The sequence below is a fragment of the Panthera leo genome, chromosome D3, assembly GCF_018350215.1.
Source record: "Panthera leo isolate Ple1 chromosome D3, P.leo_Ple1_pat1.1, whole genome shotgun sequence".
Taxonomy (NCBI): Eukaryota; Metazoa; Chordata; class Mammalia; order Carnivora; family Felidae; genus Panthera; species Panthera leo.
The window spans coordinates 22571510-22596628 of NC_056690.1; the positions used below are offsets into that span (position 1 = coordinate 22571510).

General features: G+C 47.1%; 1 protein-coding gene across 1 annotated transcript; it reads left to right on the forward strand.

The window, feature by feature from the left end:
* The first annotated feature begins 48 nt into the window (after nucleotides 1-48).
* SF3A1 (splicing factor 3a subunit 1) lies at nucleotides 49-20050 on the forward strand. The gene is made up of 16 exons (XM_042909827.1): nucleotides 49-207; nucleotides 2826-2947; nucleotides 7438-7645; nucleotides 8773-9030; nucleotides 11545-11619; nucleotides 12562-12712; nucleotides 13068-13261; nucleotides 14148-14265; nucleotides 14562-14747; nucleotides 15388-15509; nucleotides 15613-15858; nucleotides 16412-16619; nucleotides 17131-17285; nucleotides 18502-18603; nucleotides 18717-18788; nucleotides 19565-20050. The coding sequence occupies exons 1-16, from the start codon at nucleotides 145-147 to the stop codon at nucleotides 19664-19666; spliced, it is 2382 nt and encodes a 793-aa protein (XP_042765761.1). The 5' UTR covers nucleotides 49-144; the 3' UTR covers nucleotides 19667-20050.
* Nucleotides 20051-25119: the final 5069 nt, after the last annotated feature.

The window sequence follows — 25119 nt, forward strand, 5'->3', positions numbered from 1 at the left end:
TGCGTCAGCCTCTCCTCCCCGGCGACGATTTTTCTCGGCCGCCGCCATCTTGCGAGCTTGTCGTATCGTCCGTGCGGGGAGCTGCTTTGACGCAGCACCGCTCACCTTCAACAAGGCGGACTGGCAGCCCTGAGCGTCGCAGTCATGCCGGCCGGACCCGTGCAGGCGGTGCCCCCGCCGCCGCCGGCGGCCACCGAGCCCAAACAGGTACCACGACCCCCGCACCTTAATCGGCAGCCTAAGCCTCGGCCTGGGCCCTCTCCGGCGCGGGCGCTCTTCACTCGTGTAGAGGAAGAAGCGGCCGCTTACGAGGGCTGGGAGGGACTGCAAGTCCCAGGAGGCAGCGCGCTTCCCGCCCTACGCTGCCTTCGGGTAGCGAAACAAGCGGTCTTTCAAAGTGTGGTTCGCGGACCAGCAGCATCAGCATCACCTGGGAGTTCATTAGAAATGCCAGAACTAAATACTAATGCATTTTGGCAAGATCTCAAGGTGATTGGTTAAAGGTTGAGAAACACCGATCCAGCTCACTTGCAGGTTTTCTGTGGTACTGCCTCTCCTCACCCTGCCCTCTGGCTTTTGCCCAGTAATCCCTAATTTCCCAGCCTGTAGGGTACATTTGTGGTAGTTCTCAGTATCTACTCTTTGCGTACCCTTAAGCCAACCACCGTGTGAGGCTCCGACTGAACCAGAATGAATGGAGCACAGCTAGTTTATGAAGTTCACGGTTCTAGTGGGGAGACAGATATAAGTGAATTCTCAACAAATGTTTATTGCTTTAATCACCATAATTGATACCAGCCAGCTCTTAAGTCAACCGAGAGGGAAAGAGGTGTGTAAATCATTGCAGTGTGGTGTGATATGCCCTGTAGGTGAAGCCCACATGAATGCTAAGTAAATTGTTTTTAGAAAGATGAATTGGTTTGTCAGATAGGTGATTGGAAAGGGGAAATAGCATCCTTTATTTATTCAGCAAACCTTTATTGAGTACATACAGGTGTGCTGATTACTGCTTTGGGTTCAGTATACAGCAGAGTACGTGAGAGAAGAGGTCCATACCCTTATAAGTATGTCAGTATCCCTGGTATTTTCCCAGTCATTTGGGGAAAAGTAAACAAGGTAATACCAGATAATTGCAAAAACACCAGGGTAGGCATCAGGTGGTGTCTCAGATCAAGAGTAAATTAAAAAGTGTGATTGAAGCGTAGGGTTGGAAAGGGGTGGCAAAAGATGCATTTGGGGGGATTTGAACTTTTTCTAGTACACAGTGGGGAGAAAGGGAAGAGTTTTAAGCTGGATAATGACATTTGTGTTTCAGAAATTCAGGTAGGCAGGTTGTGATGAGAAATGCTAGGAGCACAGTTATACAAAAGATGCTGAGGGCCTGGCTTAGATAGTGGCAGGGGGGTGAGACAGACGGGATGGGCAAGCTCAAGTCACAAAATGGCTGGTGGTGCATACTCTGCAGCTAAAGTGATGTGTTGGAATCCTGGTTCTGCTCTTTGGTCCAGTTAAGCGTTACATTCCTCAATTTTGTCATCTGTAAATGGAGTATTCACGTCATAAGGCTCTTATAAGAGTTAATCTATTTAAAGTTTTTAGAAAAGTATATGGAACCCACTACATGCTTGGTAAATGTTATCATCGAATGTGGAGGCTGAGGAAGGGAGAGGAGGCCCATGTTTCTGGCCTGAATGACTGAGTGCATGGTTGACCATTTATAAGGAAAGTGGTTAGAGATGAAAGTGCCCGGGAGTCAGCTGGATCTAGAGTTCTCTGGCACATAAGAGTGATCTGGGACATCAGTTTGGGCTGGATTGTTCAACCTAGAGGTGGTAGGGGAAGTAGGGGACATGGTTGTGAGTGCCTGAGTACAGTGTGAATACCTTGGAGAATAGAATTTGGGGGAGCCCGAGGGCAGAAGATGAAACAGGAGCTAGGAAGGAAACTTGGATGGAATGGTGAGCAAGAAGGAAAGACAGGTGACAATGGGACCTGGGAGTTGAGGAGTAGAGAGTTTTGTGAAGGCATGGACACTGGTCACATGATCAGATGGCTGCTGTATTTGGCATTTTTTACTTTGGCAAGAGCACTTGAAATGGATGGGAGGTGAGGAGGTAGGAATGGCAAGACAGAGAACTCAGGATATTTACCAGAGGAAGAGGGGGAGAGGACAACAGCAGAAAAGAATGTGAGGGCAGGGGTGCTGCTATTTTTTTGTAAGACGAGAGATGGACCCTTTGTATACTAAGGAGAAGAAGCTGGTAAAGAAAGAATATTGGAGTTTATGGGACAGTTGATGTTGGGTATTCCAGTGGGGTTTCACAGAACATTTGTGCATTGAGTGGTGGTTAAGACTGGAATAGATGCAGAAGAAAGGGGCATAGGGAGTTGTCAGCAAAGAGTTTCCTGTTTCTTTATTCAGCAAACAATCATTAAATATTCCATGCCAGGCACATCCCTAGGTGCAGACATGGCCTTCCGAATTCTGGGAGATGGTTTCTTAGAATGTGGTCAGATTCTCACCCCCATCCCCCATCTTAATCACCGGGGCACTTGGTAAAAATGTAGATTCCCAGTGTCACTGAGACCACTTGCCTGTGAGGGAGCCAAGGAGGCTGCTTTTTTCACTGGTTTCCCCAGGAGAGTCCCACTCAAGTATAGTGCAGTTAAGATAACCACTTTTCTGGAACAGAGGGTCCTAACTAGAGGAATGTCCACGGAAGAGAGTCTACATTCTCAATAATATCTTAGAGGAGTTTGACAGTGGGGATCCAGTCCCAAATCAGGAACTTTAAGACATCATTTTCCTTTTCTTGTTTTCACAGCCTACAGAAGAAGAAGCTTCTTCAAAGGAGGATTCTACTCCCTCCAAACCAGTGGTGGGAATTATTTATCCTCCTCCAGAGGTCAGGAATATCGTTGACAAGACTGCCAGCTTTGTGGCCAGGTAATGTAGCTGCTTCTGCGTTGTCAGCCTAGGCCTGTTAGCTCATCTGACACCACCAGCTGGCGGTGAGGTAGGCAGTGGGCAAGATTGGTGTCTACAGCACAGCATGGTAGGGGCAGAATGTGAATCACACCCAGTCCCAGAGTCACCAGGAACCTGTGCTTCCAAAATGGGCCTGAGGAAGTGCCTGGAAAGCTGCTTTGTCATGGATAGTATGTGTGTCTGTACTGCTGTATGATAGTATGATAGTCTGAGCTGCTGACCTGAGGAAGACGAAGAAAGGAGTTAATTGTTCTCATTATGTAAGAACTGTGCTCAGAGCTTCAACTGACCCATCTGTAAAATGGAATAAAATACCACCTCAGAGTTGTTGTAAGGCAGGAGAGGAGGAGTGGGACTGAGCTGCACGTGTCAGCAGTCTTCGTGGATGGCATGGAAGTCAGTCTGAGTTCCTCTCACTCTTCTGCATCTTATATACGCTGCCACTTCCTCAGATGGAATCTTCTTGATGGCCACTTGGCTCCAAAGGTCAACACATCCCCTAGTTTAAAATACTCTTTGGCAGCCAGCAGGCCTCATGCAACCTACAGAGCTCTTGTTTTTCTTCACAGTATATTTTTTTAAAACTAGAATTAGTTGCCACTGTTGAAAAATGTGGAGATTGCACAATAAATCTAGATTTCTGGCTTCTGTGGGCGACCAGACAGCTCATTGCATGGAAGAAGTAGCTGGCCTAGAATAGTCTCCTGCCTTCAGTCAGGGCATATACTCCAAAGGGCCATTCCTTGACCCCAAGGCAGCATCCCCATCACAGTACATCATGTAATACAGGACTCCTTCCTTTCCCAACCTCCTAATATAATGAAAGGTAGAAGTTATTCTGCTTGATGTCTTTCACTTGTCAGGCTCCATGCAGATTGATATTATTACATTTCAAAGGCTTTGATTAACTTGGGTATTGCGTTAAATCTGTTCTGTGCTTGATTGAACAGTCAGATTTAGGGCAGTAAGTGTTGTGTTTATGATAAATGTTTAGTATCTCATAGCAACGCTCATACTTCTCTCTTCCCCCTGATAATTTAAAAACAGAATAAATAGGGTGTTAGAGGAAGAATCACCACAGTCTCACTACCAGAATAGTTTCTACCAGCTGTTTTCACTTTCCTGTTTCCTTCTGGGCCTTGGCATCCTTTTTTAGATCCTTTAATACTAGTAGATACTTTCACATCCTGCTTTTCCCTTTTGTGTTGTGTTATAAGCCTTTTCCCATGTAGCTCCGTGGTCCCCTGATGCTGCGCCGTCCTTGATACACCATGCTGAGGTGATGTTCCTTCCTGGACTTGGCTGTCTCCTCTATATTTTCCTTCATGGTTGTTTCCAACATTTCAATTTGGCAAATGAAGCTGTGGGGAAATCTGAGCATTTTCTTTCCCTTCTAGATTGTTTCCTTAGAAGAGAATTCTATGTGGCACATAACTGGCTGAAAGAGGATTTTTAAAGATTTTCTTAAACATTTTGCCAAGTAGCTTTCCAATAATTTTGTGCCAGCCTCTGCTGCCACAGAAGTAAGAGTTTCCAAGTTTTCTTAAAAATAAAAATGTATGCTTCCGGGGCGCCTGAGTGGCTCAGTCGGTTAAGCGTCCGACTTCGGCTCAGGTCATGATCTCACGGTTCGTGAGTTCGAGCCCCGCGTCGGGCTCTGGGCTGACGGCTCAGGGCCTGGAGCCCCCCTCGGGTTCTGTGTCTCCCTCTGTCTGCCCCTCCGCTGTTTGCACTCTGTCTCTCGCGTCGTCTCAAAAATAAACATTAAAAAAAAAAAAAAAAAAAAAAAAAAAAAAAAATGTATGCTTCCATATTTCTAGATTTATTTTTGGCTAAGGTGATTGCTTTGTAGGCATTTTTAAAATCTGGACTTGCTTTCATGTACATTGCAATGAAGGAACAGACCAGCACCATCCCACTCGGGGATAAAGGAAGCATGCAGGACCCTCTACTTCACTTCTGTTGGGTCACATATATTGATTGATGGAGCATACAGTAAAAATCACTGAGTATGTTTTTCCAAAAGAAGTTTTTTCTCTCTTGGTTTGGTCTTTCCTGAATTTTCCTGTCAAGAAACTGAAGTGGAAATTACCCTTAAAAAGTCCCACCAGCTGGGTTGACTCAGAATCATGTCTTTTTCTGCTGAAATCTATTCCTTGTGTTAGAGAACATAATTCTAAAATTAACATTAAGTTAATTTAAAAGAACAGAATCTCTTGGAACAAACATTCTTGCCTTCTTTTTTTCTTTCAGATTATTCCCAGATGTGGTAAGGTTATGGCTTAGGAGGCAGTGATAGAAGAAGCAACCAGAGCCCCCTTTTCTTAGCAGCCCTTTGTCTGCCCTGGGCATTTGCTGGGTATGATTGTCTAGTTTAGCAATATCTAAGTGTGCACTTACCTTCCTCTTCGTATATGGTTTGCATTATAAGAGAGGGGAAGATGCTTCTTCCCCAAGTAGGACGTTCCAGTTGGACTAATGCACTGTCAAATTGAGACCTCATGGTGTTATTCATGCTACAGGGTGTGGCCAGAGCTTGCAAAGTAGCTAGCCTGGGTGTTTACCACCGCCATGGCAGTTTGTTATGGTTGCTAATCTGGGGCACAGCATTGCCTTTATGTACCCTGTCTCCTGCCCTCTTTTCAACTAATAGGGCCAGGGTGTGAAAGTCTGAAGAAAGGGAGCGACCTGCTACCAGCAGCCCCTAGAACCATCCCTTGATGATTTTGGAGCATCTTCTGAGTGTTGGGCTGTGTCTGGAGTAGTGAGGGAAGCCCCACAGACATCTAATACCCAGATCATCTCTAATGTTTGTGGAACAGCCCTTTCTAAGTTTCATAGGAGTGACAGCCTTTGGATTTCAGGCCACCCTATGATTCAGAAAGACTTTGGCATCTCCTTAGCTGATTTGATCTTCTCAGTTCACCAGGGTAGAGAGAGAAGGTAGTATTAGTTGCATCTTACACATGGGAAATTGAGTCAAAGAGAAGGTTGGGTTCCCAACTTTGGGGGTGGGGAGGGTAGAGGGGCCGGAGATTGAGTTCACTCACCAGTGGCCAGTGATTTAATCAATCATGCCTATGTAATTAAGTCTCCATAAAAAACCCTAACTGATGGGATTCAGAGAGCTTCCACGTTGGTAAGTAAGAACACATCTGAGGGGGTGCTGGCAGGGTGGTGCACCCCACACTCTACAGGGACAGAATCTCCTGTGCTCAGGATGCTACCAGACCTATCCCTGTCCCTGTGTGTCTTTTTATCTGGCTGTTCATTTTTACCCTTTAAAATATCTTTTTTTTTTTAATAAACTGGTAATCTAGGAAATTAAAAAAAAAAAGAGCAGGGAGGGTTGATAACTTGAAGAATCGTTAGTGAACCCAAAATATGAATATTGTCCATATCTTATGTCTTTAGGGTTAACGTGCTTTCTGACTGACACAGATGGTGTATATGTCTCACACCTTGAAGTATTGCCATTGGGCTCTCTAAAAATAAGGGTTTCCTAAATTTCACGACAGGGTTTTGTTTTTTTTTTTTTTTTATCCTGAAGTTTTAAAGGAATGCAAACTGGGGACCTGGGGTTTATGTGGAAAACTGTCTCAGCTACCGAGAGAGGTAGAGACCTCCCTTCTATTCTTACCGCTCCCCTTGTTATCTGAATGTGCCTTACACAGCAGCACAGATCACGTCCTTGGGGAGCAGTTTTTCCAATGTGGGCCTCACTTAGTAGTAAATGGGGTGATTTGGTAGTACTTGGACAAGGTACTAGTTTGGACAAGGTAGTACTTGGACAAAGCATTACATCAAATGGTCTATGTTTTGATGTTTTTTTCAATCCTTGTGGTTACCCAAAGGACAAAGTGTTAGTTTGGTGCTAGTGTATTTTTAACAGTACTCCAGCCCTCTTTCTTTCTTTCTTTCTTTCTTTTTTTTTTTTTTTTTTTGTTCTGTCTCTTTTTAACTAAGATCTGGCCTCAGTCTCAGGAAACCTTGAACTAGACTATTAAAGTCTAGTCTAGTTTAGTCTATCATTACGATACTACTTTGTTTTCATTATGTTTAATTTTATGCTTCCTTTTGTTAGTAAAGCCATACTGATTTTTACTTGAAGTAGTAGTATATGCTTTCCTTTTTAAGTAATTCTTAAAATGAATAAACTTCATTAAAAGAACACAGTAGCTTAGATAATTTTGGGAATGGCAAGACTAGCAGAAGGGCTGCAGGAATGACAGAGGTCTGGGATACCCTGTGGTAGAGGCATTCTGGCCCAGGCTTGAAGGAGGTAGACAACTCTGGCTGGTGACACCAAGAGTTTCAGGAGGACCTCTACAGTGCTTAGGGATGGGCTAGTTTGATGAGTGGTGACAAGAAGGGGGCTTGAATGGGTAATGTTCTGAGTCTAGGCAACTGTAAGGGTTGTAGTGTTAATTATCTTTCCTTCCTTGTAGAAATGGACCTGAATTTGAAGCTAGGATACGACAGAATGAGATCAACAATCCCAAGTTTAACTTCTTGAACCCCAATGACCCTTACCATGCCTACTACCGCCACAAGGTCAGCGAGTTCAAGGAGGGGAAGGCTCAGGAGCCCTCGGCTGCCATCCCCAAGGTCATGCAGCAGCAGCAGCAGGCCACCCAGCAGCAGCTGCCCCAGAAGGTTGGAGCTCACCCCTCCCTTCATATCCCCAGGGCTAAGAGGGAAGCCTGGACAGAGAGGGGAGGATAATGAACTCTGCTCTCCAAACCTCTCTACCAGCCAGGGAGAGACACGAAGTTTTTATCTACTGAGGCTCAGATAGCAAAGTACTGCTGACAGTTGGCATTTTCTGAGCACTGCTTGTCCAGCTCTTTGCTCAGTGCTTTAGGAGTCTCCTTGTCACCTCACAGCAGCTGCTTAAGGAAGACAGCAAAGTGACCATTTTACAGCTGAGGAACCTAAGGCTTGGGGAAATACAGTTTACCCAGGCCACAGTCAGGAGTCCAGAGTTCAAACTCTTGGCCCCTGCTCTTTGCCTTGACCGTGGAGTGAGGACAGTGGCTTGTGATCCCCTTCTTGAGCCATCCCTCCCTTCCATCTCACCTTCCCAGGGCCCCTCCATCTGGCCTGCCCTAATACCCTAATCCTCACTAGGTCCACAAATAGGGACGATTAAGGGTTGTCGGTGTGGACAAGAAGGGCTGGCACAATTTGCCTCCTGTATAGACCTAGACTGGTCCTTTCTCTTTGCTATTTTCCTGAACCATGGTGGCAAAGGCTACCTCTTGTTTTACAGTGGGAAATAAAGGTTCAAGTAGATTCTGTTACCTTGCATTACAATTTACTACTCCTAGGGCCTCAGGCTACCTGAGTTTCCTCATCTGTAAAAAGGATTCACAGTACCTGCTCTGTCCACCTCGTGGTTTGTGTGGAGGCCAGATGAGGTAACAACCGTGGAGTCCTCTCCAGTGGGTCCTCTGCACACATGTAGGGCTTACTGTGGCCTCCATATCCCTCGGATGGGATTTAATATGGCATGTTCCTGTAGAATCTTCTGCCACCAAGTTTTGGCCCTCAATTTCAGGGCAACAGCAGAAATACAGAGGGGCATGGTTCTTGCTCAAAGCCATGCAGGGAGTTGAGGCCACAGTTGGCCAACTAATTGGTGCTCTTGTGAGTTAGTATCCTCTCACACCATGGGCCAGTGATGTGCACATGGTTAACAGAAGCGTAGAGGTCCATGCCATCCTACCAGAGGTGTCTTCCCACCCACCTCGAGCCTCACATTCCCTCTATCTGCATCGTAGGTCCAAGCCCAGGTAATCCAAGAGACCATCGTGCCCAAAGAGCCCCCTCCTGAGTTTGAGTTCATCGCAGACCCCCCCTCCATCTCAGCCTTCGACCTGGATGTGGTGAAGCTGACGGCTCAGTTTGTGGCCAGGAATGGCCGCCAGTTTCTGACCCAGCTGATGCAGAAAGAACAGCGCAACTACCAGTTTGACTTCCTCCGCCCTCAGCACAGCCTTTTCAACTACTTCACGAAGCTGGTGGAGCAGTACACCAAGGTGCCTGGGCAGGGCAGGGGCCGGGGTGCTGGGCCTAGGGAAGGAAGGCATTTTGCAGAAGCACTGAATCTATTCATGTCTACAAGGACAGTACTCCACTGTGGGTCCCTGGGCAGATGTAAAAATTCCAGTTCAGTGTAAAGTCTTGATTTCTATTGAGTTTTTCTTTTTAAATGTAACAGATTGCTGGTTTTAAAGAGAAGTGAAACGTGTGATTGATAACTGTCATTAGGTTAGTGCCTACTATGTGACAAGGCCAAGTGGTACTAGCTGCTCTTAAGTACATTTAAATCTTCAGTTGCCTTGCACAGTACCTGAGAAGAAGCAAGCCGTTAATAATTGCCTCCTTTTTGCCCAGTTTAATCTTCACAAGAACCTAGGATGTGTTCCCCTCTCCCCTTTTTCAGAAGTAGAAACAGGCTCAGAGAGTTGAAGTCACTTACTCATGGTCTCAGCTAGTAAGTGGCTGCACTGACTCTTAACACCTATGTTGTTTTTCACTCTAAAAAGTACCTTGAATTAGAATATAGTTTAGGTATTGAGAAACAATTCATCGTAAGCATAGCCAGTATTGATGGGATACTTGTATATGTAGCATGTTTTCATTTAATTCCTAATAAACTCTAAGGTAGCCACTGGTCTCCTTATTTTATAGAAGAGGAAATGGGCACAGCAAAGTTAATTTGGATAGAGTTACACAGCCAGGGCTTGCTGAGCTGGGACATGACCTCTGGCATTTTTGCTCCAGACCCTAAGACCTGGATCTTAATTATCCTGCTAAAAATATCTTAATTATTATACTACATTGTTGTAATCAAGAATCTGGACAAGTCAGTATTGGTATTGAAAAATAATTGGATCTGGGGTCCCTGGGCAGCTCAGTCGGTTAAATGTGTGACTTCAGCTCAGGTTATGATCTCACATAAGAGTTGTGAGTTTGAGCCCACATCAGGCTCTACACTGTGGAGCCTGCTTGGGATTCCCTTCCCCATTTTCTCTCTCTCTTTCTTTCTCTCTCTCTCTCTCTCTCTCTCTCTCTCTCTCTCTCTCTCAAAATAAATTAAAAAAAAGATCATTAATTTATTGCAAAGAACACTGATAACAGATTTGCCAGTGGCTTGTTTTTCTTGTTATACGTGTAGTGGAGGTTGTCTTCCTGATTGGTGGCATGAATTTGTACATCTTTTCTTGTTATTTAGAAACAGTACATTAAAGATCTGACTTAAAAGGACTCATAATGATTTCCTCTAATTTTGATCTGAGTATGTAACTAGAAAGAATTACAAAGATGTATGTATTTAGAAAATGATCAAATCCAAAAATGGTAGAGTAGCTAAAATAACAATCATTTGAAGGCCAAAGGGTTAGTGTAATTACACAGTATCGATTTTAAGTGAGCCCGGTGTTAATTTTCCCTAGTGGACTACTTCCAGGGTTAAAGGTCCCCAGATACCTTTTTACTCTGTTACTTTCCTGTTTCTTCTCCCTCAGAACTTGGTATAGACATTTAGTACTCTAACCTGAGGGCACTGGTATCTGTCTTTAGCCATGGGAGATTCCAGGAGCAGATTTATTCCTGGGATAGAAGTATAGAGAGGATGGGGGTGGGGGAGGGGTGGGCTGAGCCAGTTTACCAGTAACAATAAATACTATTTGTGGGGGGAGAGGGGTGCCCGGGTGGCTCAGGTGGTTAAGCATCCGACTTCGGCTCAGGTCGTGATCTTGCGGTTTGTGAATTCAAGCCCTGCATTGGGCTTCTTGCTGACGACTTGGAGCCTGCTTCAGATTCTGTGTCTCCCTCTTTCTCTGCCCCTCCCCTGCTCACGTTCTCTGTCTCCCTCTCAAAAATAAATATTTTTAAAAAATTAAAAAAAAAAAATATTGGGGCAGGTAGAATGACTGGCTGTTTTGAACAAAGCCATCATTTGTTGTCAAACATATGTTCATTGTCAGAATTCATTTCAAATGCTGGAATTAACAATAGTGAACAGAAAACAGAAATTTCTGTCTATGGAGTTTCTGGTCTAGTGAGGGGGCAACAGGCAAGTGCAATGTCAGTGGATGTTAGCTGGTAATAAATCCTGTGGCGAAATAGAAAGCGGGGGACAGAGATCTAGGAGATAGGGCCTGTGGGTGGCAGTCTTGGGTAGGGTCATCAGGGGAGCATGTGCAAAAAGGTAGGAACATTTCTGTGCCCTGAGAGCAGCCAGCACATGCTGACTGTACACTGGGTGATATAGGCAGTGCATTTGTGTATTTTCCTGCTGATTCTTGCAGCAACCTTTTAATGTTGACTGTGCTGACTTTAAGTGTTGGTGTCACCATTTGTAGAAGGAAGCCAAGTTACAGAGGTTAAGTAACTTGCCCAAAGTTGTTGCATAGCCAAGCGGAGCTGGGATTGGGACCTGGAACCCTATGCTCTCACTTTTCTTATGCCTTTCCACAGGCTCCAGAAGGCAACCTCTTTGTCCTGTGTTGTGCACTGACAGTTGCTTTAACTCTTTTGTGTTTCAGATCTTGATTCCACCTAAAGGGTTATTTACAAAGCTCAAGAAAGAGGCTGAGAATCCCCGAGAAGTTTTGGACCAGGTAAACTGAATTATAACCAGTTACTGATGGTGCAAGTTACTTTGGGTTGTTTCATGTTTGGAAATAGGCTCTGAGGTGGTACCTTGCTGTGTTCCAGGCACAGGAGTGGTGAGAAGAAAGGCCTTGTGGCCACAAAAAGCCAAAGAAACCTAGATTGTCTGCTTGCTAACTTTCTGTTTTTCTCTCAGCTTTACTGGATCTTCCTCTTCTTTGCCCTCACTAGAAGCCAACTCCTGAGCAGGTTTTCTGGTGACAGATGCCTTTTGAGGCCCCAAGTTCTCAAGAGTCAAGGAGAGAAGGCATATTGGTGCTGCCTGTTTTGGGTAGCTGCATGAAGGTTTTGTTCTCAGACTCTCAGATTGCTGCTGCTTTTGTGGGTACTTGGTTGTCACACAGACTTCCTGGGACGGAGTTTGATGTTCTGTGAGCACAGAGCCTCTTGCCAAATCAAGCAGAAAACTCTGAGGTTATAACAAATGGCTGCCCTTGGGGCCCAGACACAAGGTTTCTGTGACATTTAGATTTTTTTTTTTTTTTTTTTTTACATTTTATTTATTTTTGAGAGAGAGACAAAGCACAAGTCGGGGAGAGGCAGAGAGAGAGAGGGAGACACAGAATCCGAAGCAGGCTCCAGGCTCTGAGCTGTCCGCACAGAGCCTGACATGGGGCTCGACCTCACAAACTGTGAGATCATGACCTGAGCCGAAGTCGGACGCTTAACCGACTGAGCCACCCAGGTGCCCCGACATTTAGAATTTTTATTCTGTCCAAGCTTTGGGCCTGACTGAGACCAGATGCACATACCAGGAATTTCCTCTTGTAGGCAGAACAGTCTCCTCTTCCAAGGGAGATGCTGGCTTTGGTAAAGGTATTGAAGGTGGCTGCTCCATCAGGAGCTGACCCTGATTCAGCATAGCATCATGCTGTTTTCTGTTTCTTCAGGTGTGTTACCGGGTGGAGTGGGCCAAGTTCCAGGAGCGAGAGAGGAAGAAGGAAGAAGAGGAAAAGGAGAAGGAGCGGGTGGCGTATGCACAGATCGACTGGCATGATTTTGTTGTGGTAGAAACAGTAGACTTCCAACCCAATGAGCAAGGTAGGTCTGTGAGGAAGGGAGGTGTGTGACTCCAGATGGGGAGCCAGGAGCTTAGAACCATCCTGGGATATTTCAGATACACACCTCTTCCCAGGGAGCAGCACAGTGCCCCCGAGGGTTTTATCAGTATGTTTCATCTCTGTTCTCAGAAGACTTTAGATTTACCACATTGCCCCCACTTAAACCCAATTGAGCAAACTTAGTGCCAGACCTTGGGTGGGTGTCTGGAGCTGGAAGAGAAGTCAGACAGCCTTGGCCCTTGGAGAGCTCACAGTGCAGGAAGGGCAGACGGATGGGCCTTTGATAAGGAGCGTCTGTGGAGGTCTCCCTTTGACTCTGGATTGCTTTCTGCCAGGAAACTTCCCTCCCCCTACCACCCCGGAGGAGCTGGGGGCCCGAATCCTTATTCAGGAGCGCTATGAGAAGTTTGGGGAAAGTGAAGAGGTTGAGATGGAGGTCGAGTCTGATGAGGAGGATGAGAAACAAGAAAAAACAGAGGAGCCTCCTTCCCAGTTGGACCAGGACACCCAAGTGCAAGACATGGATGAGGTGTGCTTCTGGGAGGGCCTGTGGGGCTGGCCTTTCCTTCTGGAGCTTAAGGAGATGGGGGTGCTCTCCACCAGAGTCAGAGATCCACCTCCCTTGTGAACCTTGGAAGGAGGCACAGGTCCTGAATAAGGCATCCTGGTTGAGCAGCTGCCCAAACTCAGGCAGCATAGAACCTCTTTCCAGCTCAGGCAACAAAGATTCATTCACAGGCAAGGATCTGAAAGCTGTGCTGGCTCTGTTCTGTGACCTTCCCCCTTTGCCCAGAGGCCCTGCTCCCCACTGCTCCTGTGCCAGCTCTCAGTTAAGGAACGCTTTGCACCACATGCTTTGATACATTTGAGCTTGGGCCCAAATGATCAGCAGTTCCCAGACCTTTTCTAAGTGTAGCCTGTTGCTTCCCTTCGACCGCCTCTACCCCCTCCGAGGCAGGCCCTCTGAGCAGGCATAGAGCCTCTAGAGCCAAGCTGCCTCCTCCCCTTGGAAAGAATTTGTGTGTGAGAAGAAAGGCTCCTGTGTCTGTGGGAATTGACTTTTTCTCTCCCTCCCAGCATTGCTCCATGAGCAGCTACCATTGAGTGCCAGCTTGCCCCCCGCACCCCTCCCCAGCATGTTTAAGTGCCCTTGGCCTCCTGGGACTGCCTGGTGCCAGCTGCTGGAAATGCCTGGGCGGAGTGTTAGCACCACAGCCCCCAGCACTCTCATTCATGTTGTGAGGAAGCAGCTTGGCTGGCTGCCGGCTGGCCTCGGCTGCCCCCAGAGGCTTAGCACATGGACGCTGGCTGGCAGGGACCTAGGTTCCTTGCCACTCTGAGAGCCGCCAGGGCTCAGCTGCAGGGGGATGGCCTGTCGGCCCTTCTCTAAGTCCTGCCATTGCTTTGCTTTTCAGGGTTCAGATGATGAAGAAGAAGGGCAGAAAGTGCCCCCACCCCCAGAGACACCCATGCCTCCTCCTCTGCCCCCGACTCCAGACCAAGTCATTGTTCGGAAGGATTATGACCCTAAAGGTAGGGCCTGCCTGCTTTCCTGCCTTCACATATTCCTCAGACCTTCTGTTTCTAAGAGGGCTCGAGGTTGCTGGTCGCGAAGGCATTGATAGTCTTTCCTTTGCAGGCCTGGTGATAGGGAACAGAGCTTAGTCCTCTTTGGTGCCCAGGTGCCTTGCACAGTGCTAGGTACAGCATGGCACTAAATGGATGGGTCTTGGATGAGTAACACGTGAATAAAACAATAATTTCTTAACGTCTGTTGCTTCCCAGTATTCTCATTCAAGCATCTCTGTTTTTTGGGTTTTTTTTTTTAGCTTCCAAGCCCCTGCCTCCAGCCCCTGCACCAGATGAATATCTCGTGTCTCCCATCACGGGGGAGAAGATCCCTGCCAGCAAAATGCAGGAACACATGCGCATCGGGCTTCTCGATCCCCGCTGGCTGGAGCAGCGAGACCGTTCCATCCGTGAGAAGCAGAGCGATGATGAGGTGTATGCACCAGGTGAGGTGGGGGTTCTCCCACCCAGTCCACACCCCTTCTCTGACTCAGCCCTGACTCCCTTTGACCCATGGGCACGTCTAGACTTTAAAGAAACGAAAAGCAAGAATTGAGGTCAACAAAAACTTTGGAGGATAGGTATAGTCTGTGATGCTACAGAAGAACTGCCCGTTTTCCAGAAGGACTCTTCATAAGACTCCTCCAGAGGCAGACACCTGACATGGATGACATCCCAGACATCCCAGAGTTGGAAGGGTGCTCATCTTGGAGTTGTCTTAGAATGAGGGCTCTGGTGGCTGGAGCACCTTGAGCAATTTGAAATGAGACACAATAGGGAGAAAACTGTCCCGGAAGCAGGAGACTAAGCTTTTAGTCCTGACTGCTACTTGTCGCTTTTGTGACCCTGTCCTCCCAGTTGCTTTTCGTAAGTTAAGCAATTGGATAGCCTCTAGTGTACGGGCTTTTTGCTGGTTGGGCAGCCTTCCCCAGGCTTAGAGGATAGGCCTGCTGTGTTGGGACCCAGATTCAGGCCTGCTCCATGGGACCAGCCTCTACCCTGCACCATGAGAGTTGCTGGTATGTTGGAAGGACACCTGGTTTTAGTTTCCTTTCTGCTCCCTGCGTCCATTTTGTGACTATCCAGGTCTGGATATCGAAAGCAGCTTGAAACAGTTGGCTGAGCGGCGTACTGACATCTTCGGTGTAGAGGAAACAGCCATTGGTAAGAAGATTGGTGAGGAGGAGATCCAGAAGCCAGAGGAAAAGGTGACATTCTTATGGATCCTAGTACTTTCCCCACCCTCACACTCCTATACTTGGGCTCAGTTTCAGAAGCCCTGACAAGCTGCGGCTTTGCTTTCCTTTGTAGGTGACCTGGGATGGTCACTCAGGCAGCATGGCGCGGACCCAGCAGGCTGCCCAGGCCAATATCACCCTTCAGGAGCAGATTGAGGCCATCCACAAGGCCAAGGGCCTAGTGCCAGAGGATGATACCAAGGAGAAGATTGGTCCCAGCAAACCCAATGAACTTCCTCAGCAGCCACCACCTCCGTCTTCAGCCACCAATATTCCTAGCTCTGCCCCTCCCATTACCTCTGTGCCTCGGCCACCCGCAGTAAGCCAGTAGCCACTTTGGGACTAATCTTTTAACGTTTGCTTTTTGGGGTTGGACACTATTGGCTGAGAAGGACAGCTTCCTTGCAGTGGGGCTCAAGGGCTGCTTGGGTTAAGTTGAGAGACAAAGAACTCTTTAATAGTAAGTGGGAACCTCTAGTCTGTGTGGGAGGATTGGAACAGGAAGGGAAGCAGGAGGCAAAAGTGAGAAGCAGGCTTGGGGCAGAGAAGGGCTGCAGGGCTTAACAGGTCTTCGAGGACTGTTGGCCTGTCTCCAGGAAGCTAAGTTGAGGTCACCCTCTTTAGTGGCTTTTTCAGTGTCTGCCACAAGCAGCTGGTTGAGTCTCAGGAGGAAAGAATGTCACCCTGGGCCTCTCTTGGCGTAGTTCCTGTCAGAGTTTAGTCATGGGCTGCAGTTTGTCAGTCCCAGGGGATTGAGTCGGAGCTTTCCAGTCCCCATCCTCAAAGGTTGCTGGTGGCTAATCACCAGCCATATGTGCCGTTGAGGTCCACCTTTGGTTTTCTGTGATCTATATGTCCCTTCTTCCCCACAGATGCCACCTCCTGTTCGTACCACGGTTGTGTCTGCAGTACCTGTCATGCCCCGCCCCCCGATGGCATCAGTGGTCCGACTACCCCCAGGCTCAGTGATTGCCCCCATGCCGCCAATCATCCATGCACCCAGGATCAATGTGGTGCCCATGCCTCCCTCAGCCCCTCCTATCATGGCACCCCGCCCACCCCCCATGATTGTGCCAACAGGTCAGTGTCTCTCATGTCGCTTTCCAAGCCATTGGGTCAGGACTATGGACCAAGCACATCAGCAGTGGCTGATGGTAGTGCCCAGCTTTTCCCGTTGGGCGTCCAGCTCAGAGAAGAGCCTTGGTTTCCCCATGTGAACAATCCCTGAGCTAGGAGCTGGGGAACTGGTGGTCCTAGGGGAGATAGGCTGATGTGGCAGAGCTGGGGTCTGTGCACCTAGAGTGGTCAGGCCCCAGACAGGTGCAGAGGCCTAGTGAGACTTGCTGTCAGCTGGCACCTACTCCATTCATCAGTCCTGCCCCTCTTCTAGGCTTCTGTTGCCCAGTGTGGGCAGTCTCTTAGGTCTCCCTGCCAGGGAACTTACTGGCTCTCAGACTGAGCCAGGAGTGACTCTTCACACCCCTGACTGTGAGAAGTGGGACACCTTTGCAGTCTTTCCTCATTTATCACCATCCCTGAGTCCCAGGGCCCTTCCTCCCACTCATGCGGCTGCTTATTCCTGTCTTGGCAGCATTTGTGCCTGCTCCTCCTGTGGCACCTGTCCCAGCTCCAGCCCCCATGCCCCCTGTCCACCCCCCACCTCCCATGGAGGATGAGCCTGCCTCCAAGAAACTGAAGACAGAGGACAGCCTTGTGCCTGAGGAGGAATTCCTACGCAGAAATAAGGTATGTGATACCAGAGTGCCACCTGTGCCCTGGAGTGACTAGTGGGGGGACCCAGTCTTGCCCCAGTTACACACTCCCTTGGCGCACCCTCTTCTCCCACTGTTTTGGCTTCTGGTGCCTGGGTCAGTTATTGGAAGCCTGTAAGGGCTTCTGGGTACACAGTAGCTGCATAGTCAACAGTTGAAGGACCGGACCAAATAGTCCCTCTGTTGTGAACTATCATGGAGACCAGTAGGAAAACTAGCTGGTAGGCAGCAGGACTTGAGTGTGAAGGGACCTTGAATACTGGAAGAAATCCCGGGTATAGTTCTTAATTTCTTTGCGACCTTCTTCTGTGGCTCCAGTCCTTTGAAGTTCTCCCTGTTGTGGGGATCCTGTTGGGGTGCTAGAAATAAGGAGAACTTTGACACTTCCAGTGCCTAAGGAAGCTGTCCACCTCTAGTGAGGAGGCAGAAACAGTCTTAGCCGCACTCCCCCAGTGCATTTGACCAGATTTTTTTTTTTTTTCTTTCTGATAGTAGTTCCCGTTTTCTGAGTACCAGCTGAAGTGCCAAGAGCTACACGTTTTATGGGCACTTGTTTCTTCAGTGCTTACAACAGTACCATGCAGTCGTTGTGATCACTTGTTTTATAAACTTGGCATTGAGGCTCAGAGAGACCTAGTTAGCAGGGAAACTGAGTTGGGAGCCTAGGTCTCGGACCTGGCAGTTTATATTCTCTCTGTGGTGCTTCTGGCGTTTGCAGGGCATTTTCTTACTACTTTTTCGGTTCCAGACTCACCAAAAGGCAGGGTAGAGATCGTTTTAAAGATTTCTTTGCTCTGTAAAGGTAAGGTAAGGAAAGATATTTCCTGCTCTGTAAAATGAGACTTGGATTAGTTGATCTCTAAAGATCTTATGATTTGAGAGTCAAGAATTTCATGGGGTTGGTCTGGGCCAACTTCTTAGGGAGTTGACAAAGAGGAAGAATATGACTTACTAGGAAGGAAGGAAAAGCAGAGCATGCTGGGGGGAACCAGAGACCTTTAATCCCAAATCTTGAAAATGGGGGGGCATGAGTTGTGACATCATACTAATGGCCTTAATAGTGAATTGGAGCAGGGTCCAGGAGTTCACATGGACAGGAGACATTGTTCAGACTGGCCCAGGAATAGGAGAGCATAGTTGCTGATGGGCTCAGGTTTCCCTGGCCATAATGGCCATGTCCTATTTTGCAGGGTCCAGTGTCCATCAAAGTCCAAGTGCCCAACATGCAGGATAAGACTGAATGGAAACTGAATGGACAAGTTCTGGTCTTCACCCTCCCGCTGACAGATCAGGTATGAGTTGGTGTTGCTAACTGGCATCAGGTGCACTGGATCCCAGGATTCAGGGGGCAGCTTTCTTTAGCTGACCTTAGCAAAGAGGTGAATGACCTCTCTCTGTCCCACAGGTCTCTGTCATCAAGGTGAAGATTCACGAAGCCACGGGTATGCCCGCAGGGAAACAGAAGCTGCAGTATGAGGTGGGTCACATATCAGTGCTCCTGCCTCTTGGGTTCAACAGCTCTGCCATTGCAGAAGCTTAATGACCTGTGGAATCTAAAGGAGTGGGGAGACATGTCGGGTGGCCATGTGAGTCTATCCTAGAAGTGATGATGCTGGCTAGGAGTGCCAGGGCAGGTTAGCCTGACAGAATGAAACTCTGCTGGGGTCACAGTATAGTCTTGTGTGAGGCCCGAAAAACTTTTTGCCTTAATGACTAGGGTGGACATTTGGTCGGTTTCTGGCCCAGAGGTAGAGGTACGAACGGGAGGTAGAGCCATCCCAGCCAGTGTGGTCTGGGGTAGCCTGGCTTTGTGCAGGGACACAGAGGTCATAGTCCACCTCAACCTGGTGTCCGCCTGGCATGCTTCATTCTCCGTCTCAGTACTTTGACAAATCCCTACTCTGAGCCTCAGTTTCCTGCTCTGTCAAATGAGACTTGGACTAGTTGATCTCTAAAGATCTTCTGATTTGAGAGTCAGAATTTCATGGGGGTTGGTCTGGGCCAACTTCTTGAGGAGTTGACAAAGAGGAAGAGTGTGACTTACTAGGAAGGAGGGAAAAGCAGAGCATTCTGGGAGGGAACCAGAGACCTTCAGTCCCACCCTTTCACCCTCCCACCCCCCCGCCATTGTCCTACCTTCTTTCAGGCCCCTGTATTCTCTGAGTTCAGAGTGAATGGATGTTGGGAGTTGTGAGGCTATATACTGTTCAAGGCCAGATTGCCCTGTGCTAAAGCACACCATCTGTTTTCCAGGGCATTTTCATCAAGGATTCCAACTCGCTGGCTTACTACAACATGGCCAATGGCGCTGTCATCCACCTGGCCCTCAAGGAGAGAGGCGGGAGGAAGAAGTAGAGGGAAACCTGCTGTCAGATCTCAGCCACTGCCGTTTTTGCCTCTACTATCCCCTACTGCCCCACCCTCTGCCCCAGATCCAGGAGACCCTGCCTTGCACATTTCTTTCTTTCTTACTAAGTTTGGAAATTCAAATGGTCCTGAGCTTTCTAAGCCACTCTCCTTCCCAGTGGTCTCTGGAATCCCTTTGTGTTTGAGTCTTGATTTGAGGGGATTCATTTCTTTAGGTAGCATATTAGGAGATATGAACCCAGAGATGTCCTGTGGGATAGTATCATAGTGCCAGGTGGCACTTGGCTGATAGAATATGGTTGTTCTCATTATTAATCATTTTGTATTTTGCCATGGGTTGTCTAATAAACCTCTTGTGTCCTTCTTGTGAAATCAGTGTCCTGAGACTTGGCTCCTCTTCTGCTCTGAGGAGTGCTGGACTTTTAACTAAATTCTTGTTGCCACCAAGTCTTTCATGAATCCGTCTTAGATTTCTTTTTATGGCTCATTTAAAACATTTGGACCTTTCAAAGGCATACCCTGAGTATTTAACAGATTGCTACAAAATGCCTTTAACATGCCAGGACCACAGAAGAACAAGGACAAGTGTGATGCACTTCCTGGGCCAGTGGGCAGCAGAGAGATACATGTAGATGAGACTTGGGGTGGAGGGGGGGCAGTATAGTTTCCTGCAGACCTGGAATCACCCATCACCTGATTGGCTCTATGACCTTAGAGGCAGGTGGCTTACCCTGAGTGAGCACAGGGACATGACGTTTTTTAAACTTATTTATTTACAAAATGCTAAATTGTGCCACAGCCTTGAACCATTCCAAGGATTTTATAAAATTTAACCAGTTTACTGTTTATTGTTTTAAGTGTTTCATCAGTTTTAACCTACATAATCTTGAGTATTCCTGTTTTATACTGAGGCACAGAGAAGGTGGATCATATGCCCACAGCCACACAGTAAGAAGATGAAAAGAATGTGTACAAAATGCTTGTCACAGGCCTTGCTCCCTAGTAAGAGCCAGACGCCGGCTATTATTTTTGGAATTATGCTATCACAGGGACATAGGCGCCGCTGTGGGTGTTTAGAGGAAGGAAGGTGAGAGCCTGTTGAAAACTGTTTCCTGGTTTGAAACGTAAATCCCATTTTATTCTGAAGATTTCACGTGTGTTTATCTTTTGAGAGTTTGTGATGCCTTTTCTTTGCAGTCCCTCCATTCGATCTTCCTAGCTGCTCCATGAGGTCCTCTCCAAGGCTCAGGGGGTGAGGCCATTCCCAAGGTCATAGAACCAGTATTCTAGTCACCACCCTGCTCTACTCTGCACACACCCCTTTGTGCCTAATACACACTTGCAAGCTAAAGCTTCTTACTCTAGACCTGGGGCACAGATGGCCCTTCTGCCATGCCACTTGCATGGCTCCATTACACACTGCTGGATCCCTCACATTTTTAACTTGGTCAGAGGGATGTTCTTCCTCACCTTTTTTGACATTTACTGGAAGTTCCCCCCCAGGGGCAGAGTGGGTTCCGTGGTTTGGGTGCCTAAAATGAAGGCACTGCTGGTTGCTTCTCTGTAGTCAACACCAAAAACACTAAACACCATCTGGGAAGGGGGTCAGGAGACCTGGGGGAGTCCTGTGCTCCAAGCTCTCCTTTCTTCCACGGATTGGCTCTGGGGATGGGGAGTAGGGTGTGGTGTTGGGCACTGTCCCCCACAGATGGCAGATCCCAAGGGCTCTGGATCACGGAGGCTGTGACTGGAGGCTAGGAATGTATTTGGGTAGAATGTGAGTGAATGGGTCCTTTGAGCCACCCTCTGGGGCCCAAACCCAATTTCCCAGAGCTCTTGAGTGGACATCTGTCCTGGCTTACTCCTGTTGAAGAAGGGCCATTGACCAGGGTAGCCTTGTGACCATCATTGGCCTTGGGCACAGCACTCTGTACTTCTGGGTTAGGGTATGCAACATGAAGGCAATGCCTTGCTCACACAGCTTTTCTGAATCTCGCTGCAATTCTCTGAGAATTATCTGCCCCATTTTTAAGATTAGGTGGATACCCAAGGTCATGTAGCCAGTGAGGGCTCTGGAAGGCCAAAATAGCTCTTACATTCCTGGAGACCACGCTGTCCTATTGCCTCACCAGGGGAGGGGAGAGATGTTCCTGTTGTGGGACTGCTGGGAAAATGGGCAGGACTTAATGCTGTCAGAGTGGTGGTCATTTTAGACTTAGGCAAAGAAGACATTGGGAATTATAGACATTAGGAATTTCACTTTCAACTCTACCAGCTGCTTGAATTGTCATGTATCCCAGAGGAAGCCACCTATGATTATACCCGTTTCATTTTTTTTTAATTAAATATTGTATTAGGGAATATATATAAAGGTTATATTAGGTTACATTAGGGTATATACTTAAATGGAAATATATGGCATACTCGATAGCAGTTCTCATATGTAATAATTCACAATTAAAGGCAAAATACAATATGGCTTAAGCAACGTGTTTAAGGGTACACATACTAGTATATAAGATTTTTAGTTTATTTTTTTTAATACAAGTAAAATGTACCGTTTAAAAAAATTTTTTTAATGTTTATTTTTGAGAGTGAGAAAGACAGCAAGCAGGGGAGGGGCAGAGAGGGCAACACAGAACCTGAAACAGGCTCCAGGCTCCTAGCTGTTAGCACAGAGCCCGATGTGGGGCTCAACCCACAAACCATGAGATCATGACCTGAGCTGAAGTTGGACATTCAACTGACTGAGCCATCCAGGCACCCCTAAAATGTACCATCTTGAAATTAACGTTATTAACTCTAGTTTGGGAATTTGCTCTCAACTATTCTATATTGTTATATTTGTTAAAAAGCAAGTGAATAATTATAGATAACTCCTGAGCCATATAATCCATGAAGCAAGACAGGAGTACTCCTATTCCTTGTATCGTTACAGAGCAGGTACTACTGTTGCCTTTAACTGAGTCCAGTCAGTGTTATCCCTGAGATATGGTGATTAGGGTTAGGTGCGTATCCTAGTGTGAACATGATACATGAAGGAATGCCTCCACCTCACTATTGAGCAGAAGCTACCAGAAGATTCTGTTGTATTGATGTGTGGAGGAAGGATGTGAGCCTGGAGCTGCTGCCGTGAGGGGCTCTAGCTTCAGATGAAGGTAACCACAGGAAGGAGGACGAAAAGAAAAGGGAAAAGAGGAAAATGAGGCTGCTCTCCCTTGTCAATTTCTGGATCAAACTGCTCCTGAAGCTCATTTGCCTATGAATTTCTTTTAAGTTATAGGACCCACTAAATGCAGTTTGGGGGTAAGCCCATTTGGACCGCTGCCACTTGGACCAAAAGAATCTTAACTGTTATTCTCAGTGTAGGGATAAGGAAGTTTTATAGTTTGCCTACTCTTCATTGGCTTCTGGGCGCTTAAAACTGTCTACGTTTTAAACCTCAGCTCCATTCTCATTACAAATCCAGGCTATGACATCTGGACATCGGCTCATGGCCAATGCTGCCAGATTTTCTAAGCTCATGCAAGTTTCTCATTCCAGGATCCAGGAGATGGGACTTCCCTGGGGCCTGTGTAAGCTCCTAGAGCAAAACTTGCAGGAATGACCCCAGTAGATGATGAGACTCTAGGTTATCCATACATTCCTGTAGCCCTGGCTAAGCATCTAATCCTCAAAAGAACACCTACAGCTGCCAGTCTACCTGGATGTCTCATGCCATTGCCAAAGGCCTCTTAGTATTTCAGGGAGCCACATGACTCTGCAGGGCATTCCTGTGGATCATTCATTCATTCACTCTTGCTTTGTTACTTCAGTCTGATCACCCCAATCTCTGAGCCTGCTTCTCCTTCGTGAGCTTTGCAACTTGCTGCCCTGCTTCCTGCCCACTTTTCCTAGATCCCCACAGAGAAGCTTCCTTATTTCCATCTACTCACCCCCACCAGCACCCTTTCCCCTAGCATTCTTCCTACCTTACCCTGCTTTATTTTCTTCACACACATGTTCTTCCTCTACTGCAATATAAACTGTTGTTCCTGGTCTTCATCTCTCTTGCTCACTAAATATCAGATAAAGAGTTCTGGAATTTGAAGTAAAGAAATGTAACAATTGAGTGTCTACTATGTGCTGGAGGCTTCAGAAACAGTTCATGGAGTTTACCATGTCTTTTTTTTTTTTTTTTTTTTTTAAGTAAGCTCTACATCCAATGTGGAGTTTGAAATCATGACCCTGAGATGAAGAGTTGCATGCTCTACTGACTGAGCCAGCCAGATGCCCCATCACCAAGTAATTATTGACATTTTTCAGAAGAGGAAGCTGAGGTTCTGAGAAGTGAAGTGATTTTGCATAAGAAACGCCCAGTTATTGAGGGGCACAGCCATGAAATGAAGTCTCCCAAGCCATGTTCCATTGGTTAGATTAGGTAAACACCCCTGCTACAGCCACAGGCCGTGGTGGGAAATATTCAAGACAATAATGGATTTGCAAAGTGCTTTGCAAACTACAAACATCAGCACTCCTGGCTTCCATCTACTGAGTACCTCCATGTGTCAGATGCTTAGCACATATTATCACACCAAAGTCTCAGAACAACTGCCCCAAGGAGGTATATTTTCCAGTATTTCCACTTTGCAGATGAGGAAATGGGCTCAGAGAGAAGTGGTTTGTCTAAGGTACACAGTGACAGCTGAGATTTGAATTCTGGGTGGTCTTGTGTAAGAAAATTAAAAGCTGGGGCCTCAGGCCTTAACTTGAGAAACACTCTTCCAAAGATGGACACCCAGCTGCTTCTAATATCCCTCAACCCCACTGCAAATACCTCTGAGCTAAACATCACTGTGCCTATGCCCTTACAGAGCTGAACATATTTGGAATATGATCATCCTAAGACCAGAATTATGAAGTCAAAGGGTTGTCAATACTTTGCCCAACTTCAGGTCTCACATATGCTCTCCGTGTGTGGCTCCTCTCTCCCTTCCCTGGGATAGGCCCACATCCCCATGTAAGGCCCACTCTGCCCCTCCTAGGAGCTGGGAGTAAGAGCCCACAACTGTCTAGAGCCATTGGAGAGGAGGAATGTCCTCCTAGACTTGAGAGTTTAAGACCAAAATAGCCTGCGCCCAGTCCCATGTCTGCTGTTGCCCTGTTTATGGAAAACCAGAAGCCTATGGAATGTGAAGATTGCACAGTGAAGTCTTCAAGAATGTCTGGGCCATGTGGCATCAAGGAAACACCCGGTGAAATCACTCAAGTCTTAAGACCCCCTTCTTGGGACCATGCTATGGGCCCCTTAGCCTGCCCCAGGCTCTGCAGCTCAGGCCTGGCTCTCACAGTGCTTTCTTTTTTCTGGGTCTGTCTGCCTCACAGATCTATGGGGAATATCAGATGACAACGTGGTTGTAACTTGTAAACTATAAAGTACTGGGCTTAACTGAGGAGCTATT